This window comes from Nasonia vitripennis, chromosome 1, assembly GCF_009193385.2.
Source record: "Nasonia vitripennis strain AsymCx chromosome 1, Nvit_psr_1.1, whole genome shotgun sequence".
In the NCBI taxonomy this organism is placed as follows: domain Eukaryota; kingdom Metazoa; phylum Arthropoda; class Insecta; order Hymenoptera; family Pteromalidae; genus Nasonia; species Nasonia vitripennis.
Genome location: NC_045757.1, coordinates 18264679 through 18282896, shown reverse-complemented (window position 1 = coordinate 18282896; position 18218 = coordinate 18264679). Strand labels below are relative to the sequence as shown.

Below are 18218 nucleotides of genomic sequence, written 5' to 3'. Positions count from 1 at the left end.
AAAATAAAAGTTCAGTTATAGTTGATGAAATTGTATACGAAACACCATAAAAATGCATATTTATTTATCCGCCTACGTATTAAAGTATATAACTGTTAGTGACTTCTCCTTGTATGCAAGTAAAGAAAACATACATCCGCTTCTAACATGATTTTTGCAAACTTAAGTGTCAAAGCTCTAGCCATTTTCCTTGCATTTTTATTAATACTTAATATTTTACTATTCACGATATGTTAACAAACATAAATGTTCGCAACTAATGCTTAAAATGCTACAAAATAAACAAAATTTCAATATTATTTTGTTTCTGGTGGTTATTTTTGGTGAAATGAGAATTTCGCTGGATTATATACTTATATATTTTATACTTATCTTCGTTTTATGCAAAATGATTAATTTCAACTAACTGTATAATCTATCTATTACAGCTATTAATATAAACTTTTCGAAATAGAAGGGAAGAAACATTTTTCACTACTCTAGAATAGATATCTAAAACCAAGGGTGAAAAACTAATTTTTGGAACGCATAATAATCATAAATTTATCATGTTTAGTTCTTTATTCTGTATTTAAAAAATGGGTAAAAATATAATATTTGAGATAGAAACAATTGTCATAACTTGATAAATAATGAGTAAACTTTATGAAAGATTACACTTCAGCGTAGGATTCATCGGTGAGTTTTTCGGACAGTTAAAGGCCTTAGCAAACTCTTCTAAATTTGATACATGCCCTTGGGCTCGAAATTTATCTGGCGTATGCTCTTCAGTTAATAAAAGATTCATACGATATTCCGGTGTATCTTTGCTGCAAAGAAAATTGACAGAACTGATCCAGAAAATTTGCTCTTGTGTGTAGTTGAGACCAGGAAGTTTTTCTTCAACTATGTGCTCCTGTTCCCATTTCTTATAGGCATTATATGCAACTTTTATTCCAACATTATCAGCTAAATTTTCATTTATAGTAAGCTTTCCGTCCACCTGTGAAGAGCACACAGAAATTAATTATCTTATTGAATTGGTCAGTTTTAATATTCAACATCAAACTAACATGTAAACCAAGCTCATCATCTTTAAATTGTTCATATTGTTGTATGTAGCAAGTAATCCTCTTGGCATATTCCATTTGATGGGCACGTGACAATTGTGGGTTAAAACTTCCTGTTTCATCATAAAAAATTATTCCTGCATCATAAGCATGCATAGTTTCATGACCAATTATAAATCCAATGCTTCCATATTTTACATAAGTGGGCCAATTGTGATTGAATAATGGTGGTTGTAGAAAGGCAGCTAACAACACTAAATATCGAATATGTTTTGTTAATTAAGGATCGATATCGAAAATAAATAAATATTAAATACCTTGTTATAGAATATCAAAATATAATTATTACCAAATGAATTAAAAACGGAATAGTAATATGCATTAATCGTTGTTGAGTCTGTAAACGAAAGCCATGCTCTCTTATCGATTGATTCTTTAAATCCTAACATTGAGTGTTCGTAATGAAATCTTTGTACATTCAGAATGTTTTTTAAAAAATGATCTGAAAATATTTCCAAACTACGGCTGTAATCTTCAATCATTTTGTTGTTTTTCAACTGATCGGGATAGCCAACGATTTGTTTCATAAATAAACTTTTTTTAATAGCATTGATTTTCGCGGCATCGTCCAACCATGGAAGCTAAAATGTTAACAATAATTATTGTAAAAATTGAATATTACAAATAAGCAAGTAATTATCATATATGTGCTGCATGAATAAATATGATTATGTGAGTTCAAACGGTACCTTCAGAACCACAAGTTTGAATTCATCTCCGATAGCATGCACAATATCCCTTACATCTCTTCTTGTTTCCTCGTTAAAAAATCTTCTGATGTAAAGAGAACTAACACCTACAGGTATGCCCTTGGTTTTGTCGACTAGCAAGGCAGCACATTCCTTCCATCTTGGTATCGGCTCAGGTTTTTGCCATTAAACACTGTTAAGAATTGTGTATACATATCACGAAGTACGGTGTTTAAGTGGGGTATAGATTCGTAGGTTATTCTCCAAATTATGTAATTTGCTATTGTTCTTTTACGCGTTGTTGTCATAAGAAAAGCCAACTGATTCAGATAGTTGGGATTTTCAACGTGGACTATATCATTTATTTCAAGATGGGCAGCTGGCTCGATTAATCCATTTAAGTATTTAAGCCATGATACAATGGGTATGTGGGTTTCTAAATTTTGAATAGTGAAATTGTTAGTAGGTTCTGAATATGTTGTAGATGCTGCCTACGTAAATAATTTTAAAATTAAAAATATTGACGTAAGATCTTACTTCATTATAACTAAGTATGCGTAAATGCATAATTGTCGATAGTAATGTTCTACTTACGTTGGCAAGTTGCATTTCAAAAGTAAGGACATCAGCTAACTCTGCCGCTGCCCGTACTCTATGGGCACCCAAGTAAACAGCAACGTTTACCATAAAGTTGTAGAATATTTGTATACTTTGGTGATTAAAGCCAAGTTTTAAAAAGATAGGATGAAATTCCAGAGTAGCTGGAGCAATCTAAATAAAATAAAATATGCAGCTGTATAAAATTGAGTTAATAATGTATCAACGAGAATACAACTTATAGTTTTTAAAAAATAAGAAATTGGTGTAAATTTATGAGTAAAATAAAAAATGTTACATGCAAAAGATTTCTCGAACTATTATAGAGGTCGTTGAATACATAAAATTTCATTAGGTATTGTGAAATAAACCCAATTCGTCGAAGCTTAATATCCGTTTCTGCCCAATCGAATTCGTTTTCTTGCCAACTGTCCCCGAGTATTAGAGGCCAACCGCCTTGTTGTCCAACAATCTCACTTAGAGACAATAATCCAATATTTTCATTGGATGCTTGCAAAATAAATAAAAAATATATATTTGAAAAAAATTTATTTCATTAGCGGAAATTAAGGTACAATCCTAGATTCTAAAGCATTTTTATGTACAAATAAAAAAAATCGTTACGCAGTGTATTTATTCTAATATATTAGATAAATAAATACCTTATATCAACTTACTTTGATCTAAACAGGTTTTAAAATATTGTTTAGCTAACTCAAAGATTCTGGGTTCTGTTAAATCAATTATTTCCTGAAGAAGTTCTGAAACTTCCTTCATAACTTTTTCTTGAACTACATGCAAATACCCTGTTGCCGGCTTACTATCCGATACTACTGCTTTGCTAACGAAGCCACCGCAGGCGAAGTCAAAAAAGTTGTTACACGGATCAGCTGTTTCATTTATATTATTACGAATCAATTGCGCTAAAAATCAAATAGAAATCAACAATAAACAATATGTAAACTTTTACAAATTATATGTGCAGTACTCCATGACTTAAATCCGGATTTAAGCCGCGTTTCCGAGATGTCTTAAGTAATGCTTATTTTCTGTCAAAGCGGAAGCGCTTAACTTTCTATGTCATACACTAGCATTTACACTTGTACAGCAACACTTGTATCGCAATATACTTTAAAATGGTAAAACTTTGAAACTTCTAAGAATACAAAATCGTACGCACACCTGCATTATAGCATCCCTCTGTTAAACAAATATCATCAAGAGCCGAACTATCTAAAATAAATAAAAAATAAATTTTATTTTTAATATAATATGGCTTTTTTATTTAAAGATAAGATTTATATTTCTTTACCATCAATGTCCATTTTAGATGAATCTTCATAATCTACTTCCATTGGTGAAATATCTTGTGAAGATTGAACAGATAGTGCCAAATAGTTGATTAATAATATTACGGTTATTATGAAACCGCAATTTAATTTGATTGGACATCTTATACATCTATAATGTTGTATTTTGTTTAGTATATAATTAAATGAAATAACTGTTGTAAAATTTATGATAAAGTTGATACTTTTTTGTATTATTTGTATTAGTTTTTTTACTTAAAACTTACCTCGAGCTATACATTCTGATGTTCTGAATATTTCTGATGTTCGAAATATATTTTGTATGGATAATATTTATGTGCAGTGTAGTTCGCGCATAGAATAAATCCTTTTAAACGTGCTGTAGTAATAAAAATATGACAATTTCAAAAACTCGTATAATTTTTAATTTTTTTTTTGCTTCCTCGTAGAGGAAGCTTTGTAATAGTAAAATTTAGAGTTTTTTCAAAACTTCTAGAAAATACTTTTTCGTGTGTTAGAAGTTTAAATCAAGTGTTTTTAGAAAATGTCCGTATGGATGTATGTGTGTATGTATACCGTAATATTTCTGGAACTACTCCGTCAATATCAATAAAATTTGACATGCATATATATTTTTGGATTCTGAATTCGGGGAAATAGTTATTTTTTAATTTCTTAACTATATTTTTTATGGCCATTTTTTGATTTTTAAAAAACACTATTTTGCGTTTTTTTTCAATCATCCCATTGTTACAAACAATTCAGCTATAATGCATTTGAAAGAGAATAAAATTACCTAAGTGATTTGACTACTTATTTTTTCAGTAATAAATCGAAAATAATGAGTTTTTTTTGTGCCTCGATTACGGACGCATAAAGACCTTATTGCACTTGAGAATTCGGGAAAAAGTAGATATTTTATGTGTTTTGGCTAAGTTTATTGCACAGCTTTCAAACCCCTATGGTTCGTAAGATATCAAGGTTTAAATTTTTTTTTTAATTTTTTGATTTCTTATATCTCTAAACCTATGTAGTCAAATGCTTCAAAATTTTATTTGGTGATTCACTATAAAATAAGCTATCTGCTGATAAAATTTTAAACGATTCCATCCAGCGGTTTTTAACTAAAGAGCTAAAATGTAAAAATCGTTTTCTTGAAAATTGCCTGAGCGATCTATCTAATGAATAACCTGCTGTTTTGATGGTTAGGTTGGTTACGAACACATGTAAACATGCGATAATTTCTTTGAAAAAAAAGACGACAGTGTTCGTATTCTATAATAAGAAAACAGAGGGGTCTGCAAACTTTTGGACAATGAACTATCCAAAACTTTTATTAAATTGTGTATAAAAATCGCCTCATACAATAGCAAGCAGATATAGATATATTAAAACAATATTTTATTTATTGGACTTATAAATTTAGTTGGAGGAAGCTACGTGCCAATGAATTGGCAGCGGTTTTTAATACACATATATATTTTTTTAAGATTAAAAATAACGTTTTTATGTCATCACGAAAAAATTAGCTATATAAATACATCAAACATATAAAACATAAAATTATCAAGAAACTAAAAACGCGTTTAGAATGTGACAGGAGGTAGTAAATGTACGAGAAGCTGTATCTGATGAAGCATGTGTCTACGATAATATTCATTGACGTATAATCATAGTTTTCCGGGCATAAATCAATATTTAAAGAGCTGATTCTATCATTGAAAAAAGCTGTTGTAATATTTATTCTACTTTTGAGTTGTATTGTATATTTTCTAATTAACAAGTTTCTACGTTGAGATTACATGTGTTCAAAGTGAAAATGCGTACACGCTTCTACAAGAAATCAAATTTCTTTTACTGCTAATTATTCTAAAATGTAAACCACAAGTATTTGTAAAGAAAGATAAATTAAATTGAAAATGTGTAAATTCTGTAATTTATTATTCAGTTTTTCATATAAGTTATGTACTTTCTTAGCATAAGAAGAACCGCGGGGCGGAAAATATCAATATTAATTAAATCATGAAAAAAACATAAAATTGTTTATGCTTTATTTCATGTTAAGATGTTCATATTTATTGATGATGTTATGATACATATTTTGCAATATACCTAAGCTACAATTAATAGAAACAAAATATAATTGTAAAAATGAATATATCTTATTTCTTTAGTAATATATGAAAAATAAATCGACCGTCCTTGTTTCGCATTCTTACAATTATAATTCTAATTATTTTATTTTGGATTTACCACAAAACACATTTCTCTTTAGGATTCATTCTTGAGTTTGGTTTACACTGAAAGTCCTCTGCAAACTCCTTAATGTTTGAAAATGAAATAATGACACGAGACATATCAGGACTATGTACATCAGTCGTTACGAGATTTTTCAAATATTCAGAACTGTGTTTGCTACACCAAGAGCTGGCAGCGCTTATCCAGAACATCTGTTCTGGAGTATAATTGAGAGCCGGAAGACAGCCTTCAGAAACTCTTTGAGTTTTTGCCCATTCCTTGTACGCTAGGTAAGCAGCTTTGAAGCCTCCGTTGTCAGCAATATTTTCACTCTGCGTCTTATCTCCATTTACCTTAAAAAAATTCAAACAGACAAAATATATAAAATGTTTTTTTTTTTTCATATACATAGTTATTAAAAATAAATAACTGCCTGTGCTTACATGAAGCTGAATTTGGTTAACAGTAAAATTGCTATATTGATCGATTATGCATTGAGCTTTTTTCAAGAATTCCTTTTCAGTGTTAGATTTCCACCAATTCTTTAGGTTGCCATTTTTGTCAAATTTTCTTCCATTGCTATCAAATGCGTGAGTAACTTCGTGACCGATTATTGTTCCCATTGCGCCATAATTTAAATACTGTGGCCTATGTCTTTGGAAAAACGTTCCTTGCAAAAATCCAGCTGGTATTTCTAGAAAAACAAAATATTATTTTATACTAGATAATAATGATGAATTTTTAAAATAGTTTTATTCAAATAACTCACCTATAGAATTTTTTTGTAACATATAATACGCATTTATAATAACAGCACTTTGACGCATAGTCCAATCACTCAAATTTAGAGGTTTTCTTAACATTTTGTAATTTTCATTTTGGAGAAACATACTAAGATTAAAAGCACTGTGAAAATAACTTCCTGGGTTAATCACAAGATCTTTGTAGTATCCATCAACTTTATCGTCTTCCATTAACTCGTCAGCATGACCAACCGTAACGCCCATAGCCTCTAATTTTTCAATTGCAGATTTCCGAGTTTGATCGTCCATCCAGCTTATCTAAAATGTTTTTAATAAATTTCATTATTATTTCTAATATATTATATTATTTTGTTATTGTAGTGAAAAAAAATTAACCAATAATTTTATACCTTTTCTAAATTTCTTTTAGTTTGTTTTTTAATATTACTGACAATTTCGCTTACATCATCTTTGATGCTTTGATCGAAATTTTCTCTTACATACATTGCACTAACAGCAATAGGAAAGGCCTTCATAACATCAGTTAAACATTTACTAGCTCTATCAGGTGTTTGCGTTCTTCCATTTACTTGGTTTAAATAATCTGCTTCTAATACTCGGAATTCGCTTGGCATATATCCAAGACTAGACTGAACTACTTTCCACACCAAATAGTTTGCTATTACGCGTTTAGGTGTAATTTCTATCAATTTCTCAAGTTTTGTGATGTACTCAAGATCTTCAATAATAACAACCTCAGTTTCATCGATAATAACACCACTTGGATTAAAAACATGATTTAATAATTCCAGCCATGGAATACTTGGATAATTTTTAGATAATTCCTTGAGTGTCATTTTAGTTTGTTCTTGCGATTGCTTCTGCGAATCTTCTGTTTCGATCTATGTTGCAAACGGATTCATGTAGCACTTCTCATTTTAGTAAAATTTTAGTTCAACTGATTTAATAATTCTTAATCTATACATATTTCAACTGACCTTATATAAATTAATTTCAAAATCGAAGATATCTTTTACTTCCTCGTAAATTTGATCTTTATCTACACCTAGTGTTGCAGCGATATTGACTATGAAGTTAAAATAAGCTTTTTTCAACTTTTTCCCCGAATCGACCAAAAAGAACGTTTTTTCTATTTCCGTCGCAGCAGTCAGTATCTATAATATCAATTTGATAAAAATTTAGAGGAATATTAGGTACTAATATACAATAAAATAGTCTTTAGTTTACTTTAGGTAAAACTTTTGTAGAGTTATCTTTATCAAGAGTGACACTTATAGTCGGGAAAAAGACCGGGAATTTTTCATTGTGAATTTTGTAAACAGTATCTATCCAATCAAAATCATTTTCATCCCAATCATCACCATTCAATAAGGGCCAGCCACCGATATTTTCCAAGATTTTTAAAACAGGTTCTGTGCCGTCTGCTTCCATACGAGCTGATAACATTTTAAATTTATTAAAATATTAGAAAAGTATATCATTTCTAACAAAATTTTACTTTAATCCATATTACATGAAAAGTTAATATAACCAACAATTAATTTAAGTTTATAAAAAAATTATCATTAAAAAAATTAGTATGAAATCAAAAAAAAAATCGAATTCTAATGAATAAGGTTCGCATCTTTAAACTAATTTAGACTCACTTTCATCTATACAGTTCTGATAGTAGTTTTTCAATTTTCTGACAGCGCTTATATCATTGGGTTTAACATTCTCTTTGATCATTAAATATAATTTTACTGAAATCTGAGATTGTGCCAAAGCAAAAATGTTGATTGAATTCGCCTGCTTTGAAATATTTACATTGTCCATAAAGTTACCACAAACGAATTGATAAAAATCATCACAAGGATCTAGAGAAGGCTTCATAATTTCACGGTAAAACGCAGCTGAAAAGAGATTCATGGTAAGAAATACATATAATTTACGATTTGAAATATTAATTTAAAACTTTTGTTATATTACCATTTTGAAAGCAACTCAGCGATGTGCAAACATTTTGACAAGATTCACTTGCACCTTCTATAAAAGAAAAAGGCGAAATATACATTAATTATATTTCATTCGATATACACATTGTTTTCTTTAAACTGTTTTTGAACGTACGCGATTTATATAAAGTTGCTGTTTTTGAAAAGTCACATTGTTGCAGAACAATCAGACTAATTAAAATCACTGATATTTTGAGTGTTGAAAATCTATGGAATAAATGTAAGTTAATGATTGTATCATTAAAGACCTTCGTTATGCTATTGAATTTACCTGACGTTTTGGCAACTTATACTCATTGTGATGATCTTTTGAATATCACAAAAAGTATGTATTCTTAAAATAAGTCTTTACAAAATGATAAAATTTGTGCACCAGCCTTGCCTCCAGTAGATGTTTTTCACATTGTAAAGTGTATCAATCTACATCCGTGTTTTTAACTATTTTGTTATCAGTCAAATTCAAAATTATGTTAATTAGAACTTTAACTGACGCATAATTACAAGAAAGTCATGTAGACATAACTGTTTCAATAGAATAAAGTGTTCATCAATTATATTTGAATGTTTTATCAGTAATACTTTACAACCAAAATATAATGATATCCTTGCGCAGCAACTGCGAAAATGATCAATATTTTAGTTTGAAAATAATAGGTTATTACAAATAAATGATATTCCACTCAAAAGAATAATTATAATAATTATTTCTAGATCTTAAATCTTTATGTAGGACAAGAAAGTTTTAACTGAATAATTAAGCTTAAAATTTACTTTATAAAGTAAGTTATTTGAAATGCTAATTTTTTTATTTGGAAAATTTTGTAGTACATTCCGTACCTCATAAAATTTAATCTAAATAGCGATGCGTATGATTATTTTAAAACATAATTTACTTTTAGCGGCAATATGTGAACATTATGCAAATGTATATGAATACGCAGGTATTTCTGTACAATGAAATAAAGCAGATTATTAAAAACTGTTAAGAATAAATTTGAACTCAATGAATGAATGATTAATATTTAGATGGTTTGACATTCATCAAATCTCACAAATAAAAGAACGGCCGATGGAATCGAATATTATCATACGATTTCTAAATGAGCGTGAAACTATAAAGACTTACGTCTAAAGTATCTATTTTATTTGAGTTTGTAGCAATAGTAAGCTGAATAGACATCTTATTACGTTTACCGCACAATATAATAATACATATTTTTATTTCTGTCTTATATTTAATTACCATACTGTACATTTATTTTTCGGATTCATTTTAGAACCAATTTGACAATTAAAATCTTTTGCGAACTCCGGTATATTTGAGAAAGAAATTGTAACTCGAGCGTTTTCGGGGCTATGTTCGTCAGTAGAAATTAAATCTTTTAAATATTCTGGTCGTTGCTTACTGCACCAAGCACTTGCGGCACTAATCCAGAACATTTGACGTGGGGTGTAAGAAAGAGATGAAAGACAAGGCTCAGTGGCATTCTTATTTTTTATCCATTCATTGTAGGCATGATAAGCTATCTTAAAGCCTCCATTGTCAGCAATATTTTCGCCTTGTGTAAGAATGCCATTCACCTGTTAAATTATCACCATTAATATCATTATGCATAACTTTTATAAAATATAAATTATCATGATTCTGATTTTAGAGTTCGTCTCACTTGCAGTCCAATTTCCGCGACAGTAAAATTATTATACTGGTCTATAATACATCTTGATTTTTGAAAAAATTTTTCTTCCGTTGAAGGTAACCACCAATTATTTTCATTTCCATTTTTATCATATCTTCGACCCTGATTATCAAAAGCGTGCGTGATTTCATGACCGATGATAGAACCAATAATGCCATAATTTATGTATTGGGGGCTAGCAGACCGAAAAAAAGATCTTAAAAAACCAGCTGGTATCTCTGAAAATATGAGTTTTTCAATATTTGCTCGAAATTTATCAAAATTTAAATCTCTTACCCAAAGTATTTTTTTGTAGAATATAAAATGCATTAATAATGGCTGCATTTTTGCTAAATATCCAATCGCCTATACCAGCTGATTTTCGTAGAGCTCTGTAATTTTTATTTTCCAAAAATCTTGTTATATTAAATGCACTTTCTAAGTAATTTCCTACATTTATTTCAAGTTCACTGTAGTAATCATTGATTTTTTCATTGTCCAATAATTCATCAGCATGGCCAATTGAAGCTTCCATTGCCTGTAATTTTTCTATTGCAGCTGTTCGCGTTGTATTATCCATCCAATCAATCTATGTATGGAGTTTCACCAAATATTATAATTACATGCATATTAGACAAAATGTATACATTATTCATTCAAAATTTTCATATACCTGTTCTAAATTTTTTTTTATTTGATTTTTAACATTATGCAGAATTTCAGTAACCTTCTCATTTATATCGTTGTTAAAATATTTTCTAACATACATAGCACTTAAGCTAATAGGAAAAGCTTCCATTATTTCATTTAAACACCAAGATTCTCTATTCATTATTCTAGTAGTTCCTGACACTTCTTTAGTAAATGCTGATGCTATTTGTCGTAATGTTCGAGGCATGTACGCAAGAGCTTGCTCAACCAGTTTCCATGACAAAAAGTTAGCGAGATCTCTTTTTGGTGTTGTTTGTATTAATTTTTCTACGGCTGATAGATAATTTAAATCAACAACAGTAACTGTCTCATTATTATTGATAAGTATACTACTCAAATTAAATACTTTGTTTATTAATTTTAACCAGGGAATTCGAGGATATTTTTTAGATAGTTCTTCGATTGTGATTTGAGTATTGATTTTTGGAACATCTAACATTTTTTCTGGTGGTGTTTTTATCTGTAAGTTTATGTTTACTATGTATTATCAAAGTAATATAATCAAAGTTCTTTGTCAGGTCATAAATACAGATTTTGACTAGAAGTATAGATTGCTGATTTTTTAATTTTATAACTTTTTTTATCATTTTTATACACACCTTATAAAGATTAATTTCAAATTCAAGAACTTTCCTCATTTCTTTTAATGCTGCCTCTCGATCCGCTCCAAGTGCTACAGTAACATTTATCATTTCTTCATAATAGGCTTTAAGCAGTTTACTATTAAGGCCATCCAATAAAAAAGTTCGACTGATAGTAGTAAAACCATTATCAATCTATATAATAACAATAATAATTTGAATATCAAATAAATAATATGAATAGATAAATGTGAAACATAGACACTTGATGCCAATTAATGTTTTAAATACGTATTAATCCTTGTTCACCTTTATAATATGCTTTGAAGTATTTTTACTATCAATATGAACCGTGGCAATTACTGGAAAAGTAATCAAAAAATTCTGATCTCTAATTTGATATGTTGTATTTTCCCAACTAAAGATACTTTCATTCCATTTTTGACCATCTAATACGGGCCAACCGCCAATTTTGTTTAATATCTCAAAAAGAGGTTTTGTTCCTTCATTTTCTATACGAGCTGCAGGAAAATGTATGATTTGTATTATCAACTAGGTATGCATTAACAATATTATAATATAGTTTTTATTATTGAACTCACATTCATTCATGCAATTCTGATAATAAATTTTCGGTTTGGCAAACGCTGACAGATCTTTCGAATTTACGTTCGTTCTAATTTCATTGTATATTTGAGTAGATACCTCTCTCTGTGCAATGCTAAATGTGTTTATGATCGTTGCTTCGTCAATAATACTTTTTTCTTTGATAAAATTTCCACATACAAATTGATAAAAATCATCACATGGGTTTATATTTTGATTCATGATACTTAAAAAATGGTTTGCTGATGATAATTTTAGAAAATCATTGAACATTATTATTTCAGTGATCACAGTTAAAAAAAATTATAAAGTTATTGTTGACATAATTAAATATTAAATACCTTCTAAAGCGCAACTGCTTGTTGTACATGCATCTTGACATGTTTGATCAACATTTAAACTGGCTTTATCTATTTTTGTACAAAGAATTTTGCTCTGAATTCTTTTTTATTTTAGATACAAATAGTTATAAATTATTTCTACTTACGAAAGTTTATGGTTGCTCCTTTAGCCAAATTACATTGTAAAGATAGTATTAAGTTAATACAAAATATTATTGCTTGTATCATATTTCTGTTTACATTTCCACATTTATTTAATAATTATAATTGTAAACCATACTAAGTCAAAAATAGAAAACTTACTCAAATTTTTTGCTCTTAAAATTAATCATTTTTGACTTGAGCATGCAAATTATACCTAAAAATTGATCTTTTTATCGTACTACACGATTACTGAAGTTTGTTAGAAAATATTCCTCTTTTACTGTAAACGAATACAACTTCGTAATGAAAAAATGATAACATTTAAGTCAAGTCAAATTAATTTAAATCAGTAAGTGTTGAGATTACGCGATCCATAGAACTTATTTGATATAAATACCGAGTACGAATGCAGACAGAATAAATTCACCGCAGACACTTGCCTTAGTAAATTATAGACAATGATAATACATATACTCGGAAGAAGGGTACTGAATCATGAATCAAACTTGGTTGAATTCAAACTGGAATCGTTGAAGCAGCATCGCACTGACTTTATCAGCAAATGCCATTTCCATGTTAATTATCGAGTTCCACCTCTTATGAAATCAAATATGCTATTATATTACACAAGCCATAGAGTAAATTGAACTGGTCTTAGTAACGTTTAATAAACCAGAGAAAGTATCGTTGAAATCAAATAAAAAAATGCGATTCGTTATTTATCAGTACGTCATTAAACTATAACTTTATAAATAGTGTTATATTGCGACATGATTAAATGAAACTTGGTAATATTATCAATAATAAACAATGATAAATTAGTAACTTGAAATTTTTATTTTTAAATCAGAAACACATTTTATAATTAATTAGTGTATAAACAAACTTTTATTAGGAATATTAACAAACATTATATTTAGTCTGATGGGGATGCATTTTAAAACCAATGTTACAGTAGAAAGCAACTTTTACTTTAACTTCTGCAGAACTAGAAATACCTTTCAATCATCGATCAGTCCTTTTGGAACAAAAAGTACTTGCTGCACTGATCTAGAACATCTGCTGCAGCTTATAGTTTACACCAGGAAGACGCTACACTTTACTGTTATGCTTGTCCCATTCTTGGTATGCGTAATAAGCTAATTTCAGACCTCCATTGTCTGCTGCGTTTTCTATTAACGATTTAGTCGAGGAAATAAAGCACTGAAAACGACCCAGCTGTCGATTTTTTGCGCAGTAAGACGGATTTTAATGCGGTTTTTTGCATTCGATTCGTGAGAGCGCCTACAAACTTTGTGAACTAAATTGATTAATGAATTTTTTTTAAATGCATTATTGCATTAATAATATGCATTTTGGAAGTGCACTTCCAAGAGACACTAAATAAAAAATTTGCAACTCGGTAAATATTGATGGAAATGAGTCCAATTTTGCTACTCGAGGGTTTTTGAGGTCGCTGAATACGAATATAGCGACGGCAACAGTCTCCGGGGTACCTGGTGCCCAGAGTGGACATTATCAACGTCTTCTCCTAGAGTTTTGGCGTAAATTGTGACCGAATGAGTCGAAACTCGTTACTCGGGGGTTTTCGGGGTTGCTGCACACGAAAATCGCCACGGCAACCGTCTCCGAGGTACCTGGGGCCCAGGGTGGACATTATCAACATCTTCTCCTACAGTTTTGGCGAAAATTGTGATCGCATCAGTCGAAACTCGTTACTCGGTGGTTTTTGGAGTCTCTGAACACGAATATCGCCACGGCAACCGTCTCCGAGGTACCTGGTGCCCAGGGTGGACGTATCAACGTCTTTTTCTGGAATTATCTTGAGCATTATCATTTTTACCTCAATTAAAGTATGTTGTTCTTAATTATTTATTGAAATATTATAAGAATTGTGTAGATTGTGGTGACAAGAAGTATAGACTTTGTCTTCTGGAGTTAATTTTTTTTTTAATTTGGCGCCTTTAATATTGAAAATTATTCGGAAAAACCATCAGCAGCTGAAACTGAATGCACAGAGGAAGAGACCGAAGAAGAGACCGATAACTGAGAGCAGAAAACACATATCGATTGAGAATACTTTTGTTACAAGTTTTTGATATTTGTTTAAACAATAAAATATGTAAAAAGATTGAAAATATACTTAAACTTTTTTACATTATTTTTCAAAACATTGTTTCACTTCACACCTTTCTTACCATATTTAAATAAATAATTAAGAATAACATACTTTAATTGAGGTAAAAATGGTAATACTCAAGATAATTGCAGAAAAGGACGTTGATAATGTCCACCTTGGGCACCAGGTACTTCAACTTTGCCCACTCTGAAGGTGCAATCCAAAAATGTGTATTACTAGGAACGAAGTATTAGAAGAGAGCTTTAATTTGAGGGCTGGTGAGTTAAAAATAATTGCCTAGGTAAAAAGTTGTCTAGGCTTAAAAATGGCGAAAAATCATGAAAACTTGGATTTTTTACGAAAATCAGCGATTTTTCCCATTTTTAAAATCCTTATAACTTTTGATCCCAGCCGTCAATTTCAACCATCTGGACTCAAATTAAAGCTTATTACTTCTACTTTTGTTTTAAAAATTTAGATCAACCTTTTAATTGTCTGATCAGTATATATATATATATATATATATATATATATATATATATATATATATATATATATATAGGTATACCTTCAGACGCTGAGTGGGCAAAGTTGAACCATGGCTAATTTTCGTTTATTTTTCCCATGTTAAATTCCCATAAGAGAATTTAAAGTGCCCGCCAAAAGAATAAGTATTTCGTAATCGCAGGGAACCCAAGGTTTTTCGGGTTCTGGGGGGCCTAAGGAACCCAAAAAAGTTGGTCTGGGAGGTGCCCTCAAATTTCAATTTCGTTCACTCAGACCCCCAAAAGTGTCAGGTTTTTTTCTGGATTTACACATATATTATTACTAACGGGGTTACGCCCTCCTGCTCGCTTCGCTCGCCAACCTCCCATTTTAGTTTCTGTGTGATTTTTTGGAAAATATATTTGATCACGAACATGCTTTTTTCCAATTATTGTAATGCCATTATTGATAGAAAGATTTTTTCATTTATATTCTGCGGTAACATTGTAGATAAATAAATTTTGAACCAATCCTCTGTATTGAAAAATCCCGAAGTTAAAATTAAAAAAAATGTTTTATGAAGGGGAAACCTAACTAATATTTCTGTCCATGCCCTGATGCACATGACGGATTTTAGCCACACTGTGCTATAATAGTACATTACGATACGTGTGACTTAAATGGTTCTTTTTTAAACGGCGCAGTTAGCAGCCGAGCGCAGCGAGGGCGCTAAGCGCCGTGTAACACTGAACCATTTGTCAAGAGTATCGTATAAAATTTTATAGCATAAACAGCTAAAATCCGCAAGTCTTGCCTATTCGTGACTAAATTAGTCCTTATTTGCACCGTGAGGTTAGCGCACGAGCGTAGCGAGTGTGATAAACACGGTGCAAAAAAGGACTACTTTAGTCACAGATAGGTATGACTTGTCAGCGGATTTTAGCCACACTATGCTATAAATAATATTTTTAATCAAAGTAATAAAAACCCCTCCGATCGACACCCACCCGCCCTATTTCTACTAGATCCGCTTTTACGTTGTCCTCCCATCTAAGTCTAGGTCTACCTAGAGGTAGCGTTACCATAGGCCTGCCCTTCATGACACACGCTGCCGTACGGTCATCTCCCATTCTCTCTACGTGCCCTGCCCATCCCAATCTGCGTGATTTTATTATTCTGTTAATATTTGGTGACGCGTACAGATTGTGCAACTTATCATTATGTAGTCTCCTCCATTCCCCGGTTTCCTCATCTTTCTTCGGCCCGTATATTTTTCGCAAGACTTTATTTTCAAATACCCTAAAACGGTTATCCGCATGTTTAGTGAGAGCCTACGTTTCGCACCCGTACAGAACCACCGGCAGTATTATTGTCCTGTATATTCTTATTTTAACGTTTTTAGATAACAGCCTTGACTTAAGTAAATTACTCACGGCGTAGAAGCAAGTATTACCCGAATGGAATCTCTTATTTATTTCGACATTAGTCTCGTTTCTATCATTTATGGTCGTACCCAGATACCTGAATTCGCTAACCTTTTCAAAAGTAAAATTTCCAACTCTGAGATCTCCCTCCCCTCTGCAGATGCCTAGTTTATCCACAATAATGTACTTTGTTTTTGATTCACTCACTTCTAACCCTGTATATTCCGCCGCTTTTATGAGAATTTCCGTGTTTCTTGCTACTGTTTCCCTACAATCCCCCAGTATATCCCAAACATCTGCGTAGCCTAGTATCTGCGTTGTTCCATTAAGCGTTGCGCCCAGCTGGCTAACCTGCATTTTTCTAACGACATATATACTCTAATGTTAAGCTGAATAGCACCGTAGAGAGCCCATCCCCTTGTTTTAAACCATATCGCGTATCGTGAAGGGTTCTGATACATTACCGCCTACTCGGACCTTTCCCGTGCTTCCATTCAGACATATTTGCATTAATCTCACGAGTTTTTTTGATACACCGAGAAGTACTAGAATTTGATACATTTTGCTTCGCTTAATAGAGTCGTACGCTTTTTTAAAATCTATAAATAGTTGGTGTATGGTTTCGCAAAATTCTCACTTTTTCTCTAACAACTGTCTCATGGTAAACATTTGATCGCTCGTCGATCTATTGCGCCGAAATCCGCACTGATAATCTCCTACTATATCTTCTGCGAATGGAGTGAGTCTAGCTTGTATTACGTTTGACAGAACTTTGTAGCACGTTGCTAAAAGTGAAATACCCCTATAGTTATTGCAGTCTGTATTTGCAAATTTGCAATTCAGTCGAATTACAAATTAATTGGCGCACTAAATGAAGCACATTATTATCAACTACAATAAAAAACCAAATCTCTCCATAAAAAGATCTTCTATCCTAACTTATGATCAAATTTTTCTTTTTCTTCTGTCTTTGATACATTATTGTCTTTTCGGCCTCTCCCGCTAATCGCCTAAGGCGCGGCTAAGTGCAACAACAACAGATCAATATGGCGAGATTAAATACCGTATGTAAATATGGTATACAAAAAAAAATGTGTATATTCAAGTAATAAATATATAAACTTTATATAATTTATATATCAATTATATATCAAATTCTTTTTTTTATTTGATTATATATAACTTATATATAATCAATACATAGTTTTTTACGTGGGTTGTTGTAATAATGTAGAATTTTTGCGTGTGATTTGTACAGGGGGAGTATAGTATAATAATATAATAAGTATAGTATAATAATATAATAACTATATAATATAGGAAGATATATTAATATAAAGTTATTCATTTTTAATAACCACACATTACACTTACTTATTCGATTAAGTTCAGAACCGACTTTACATTTGAAATAATTAGTAAATTCATA

General features: G+C 30.8%; 3 protein-coding genes across 3 annotated transcripts; all 3 read right to left on the bottom strand.

The window, feature by feature from the left end:
* Positions 1-538: 538 nt before the first annotated feature.
* Positions 539-8998, bottom strand: LOC100115118 (neprilysin-2). The gene is made up of 20 exons (XM_031925534.1): positions 8973-8998; positions 8817-8908; positions 8676-8732; positions 8354-8599; positions 7935-8143; positions 7685-7861; positions 7097-7588; positions 6713-7004; positions 6387-6637; positions 5958-6296; positions 5818-5822; positions 3708-3856; positions 3578-3628; positions 3073-3318; positions 2393-2559; positions 2026-2289; positions 1799-1969; positions 1399-1690; positions 1053-1303; positions 539-982 (listed from the first exon to the last, which is right to left on the bottom strand). The coding sequence occupies exons 1-20, from the start codon at positions 8996-8998 to the stop codon at positions 644-646; spliced, it is 4116 nt and encodes a 1371-aa protein (XP_031781394.1). The 3' UTR covers positions 539-643.
* Positions 2089-4053, bottom strand: LOC100115088 (neprilysin-2-like). The gene is made up of 7 exons (XM_031926606.1): positions 3972-4053; positions 3708-3856; positions 3578-3628; positions 3073-3318; positions 2694-2905; positions 2393-2569; positions 2089-2234 (listed from the first exon to the last, which is right to left on the bottom strand). The coding sequence occupies exons 1-7, from the start codon at positions 3983-3985 to the stop codon at positions 2196-2198; spliced, it is 888 nt and encodes a 295-aa protein (XP_031782466.1). The 5' UTR covers positions 3986-4053; the 3' UTR covers positions 2089-2195.
* A 490-nt stretch (positions 8999-9488) lies between the features above and the next one.
* Positions 9489-13323, bottom strand: LOC116416955 (neprilysin-2). The gene is made up of 9 exons (XM_031927638.2): positions 12763-13323; positions 12617-12685; positions 12272-12517; positions 11979-12190; positions 11688-11864; positions 11051-11548; positions 10675-10966; positions 10369-10616; positions 9489-10282 (listed from the first exon to the last, which is right to left on the bottom strand). Exons 1-9 carry the CDS (start codon positions 12842-12844, stop codon positions 9941-9943), a joined length of 2166 nt encoding a protein of 721 aa, XP_031783498.1. The 5' UTR covers positions 12845-13323; the 3' UTR covers positions 9489-9940.
* Positions 13324-18218: the final 4895 nt, after the last annotated feature.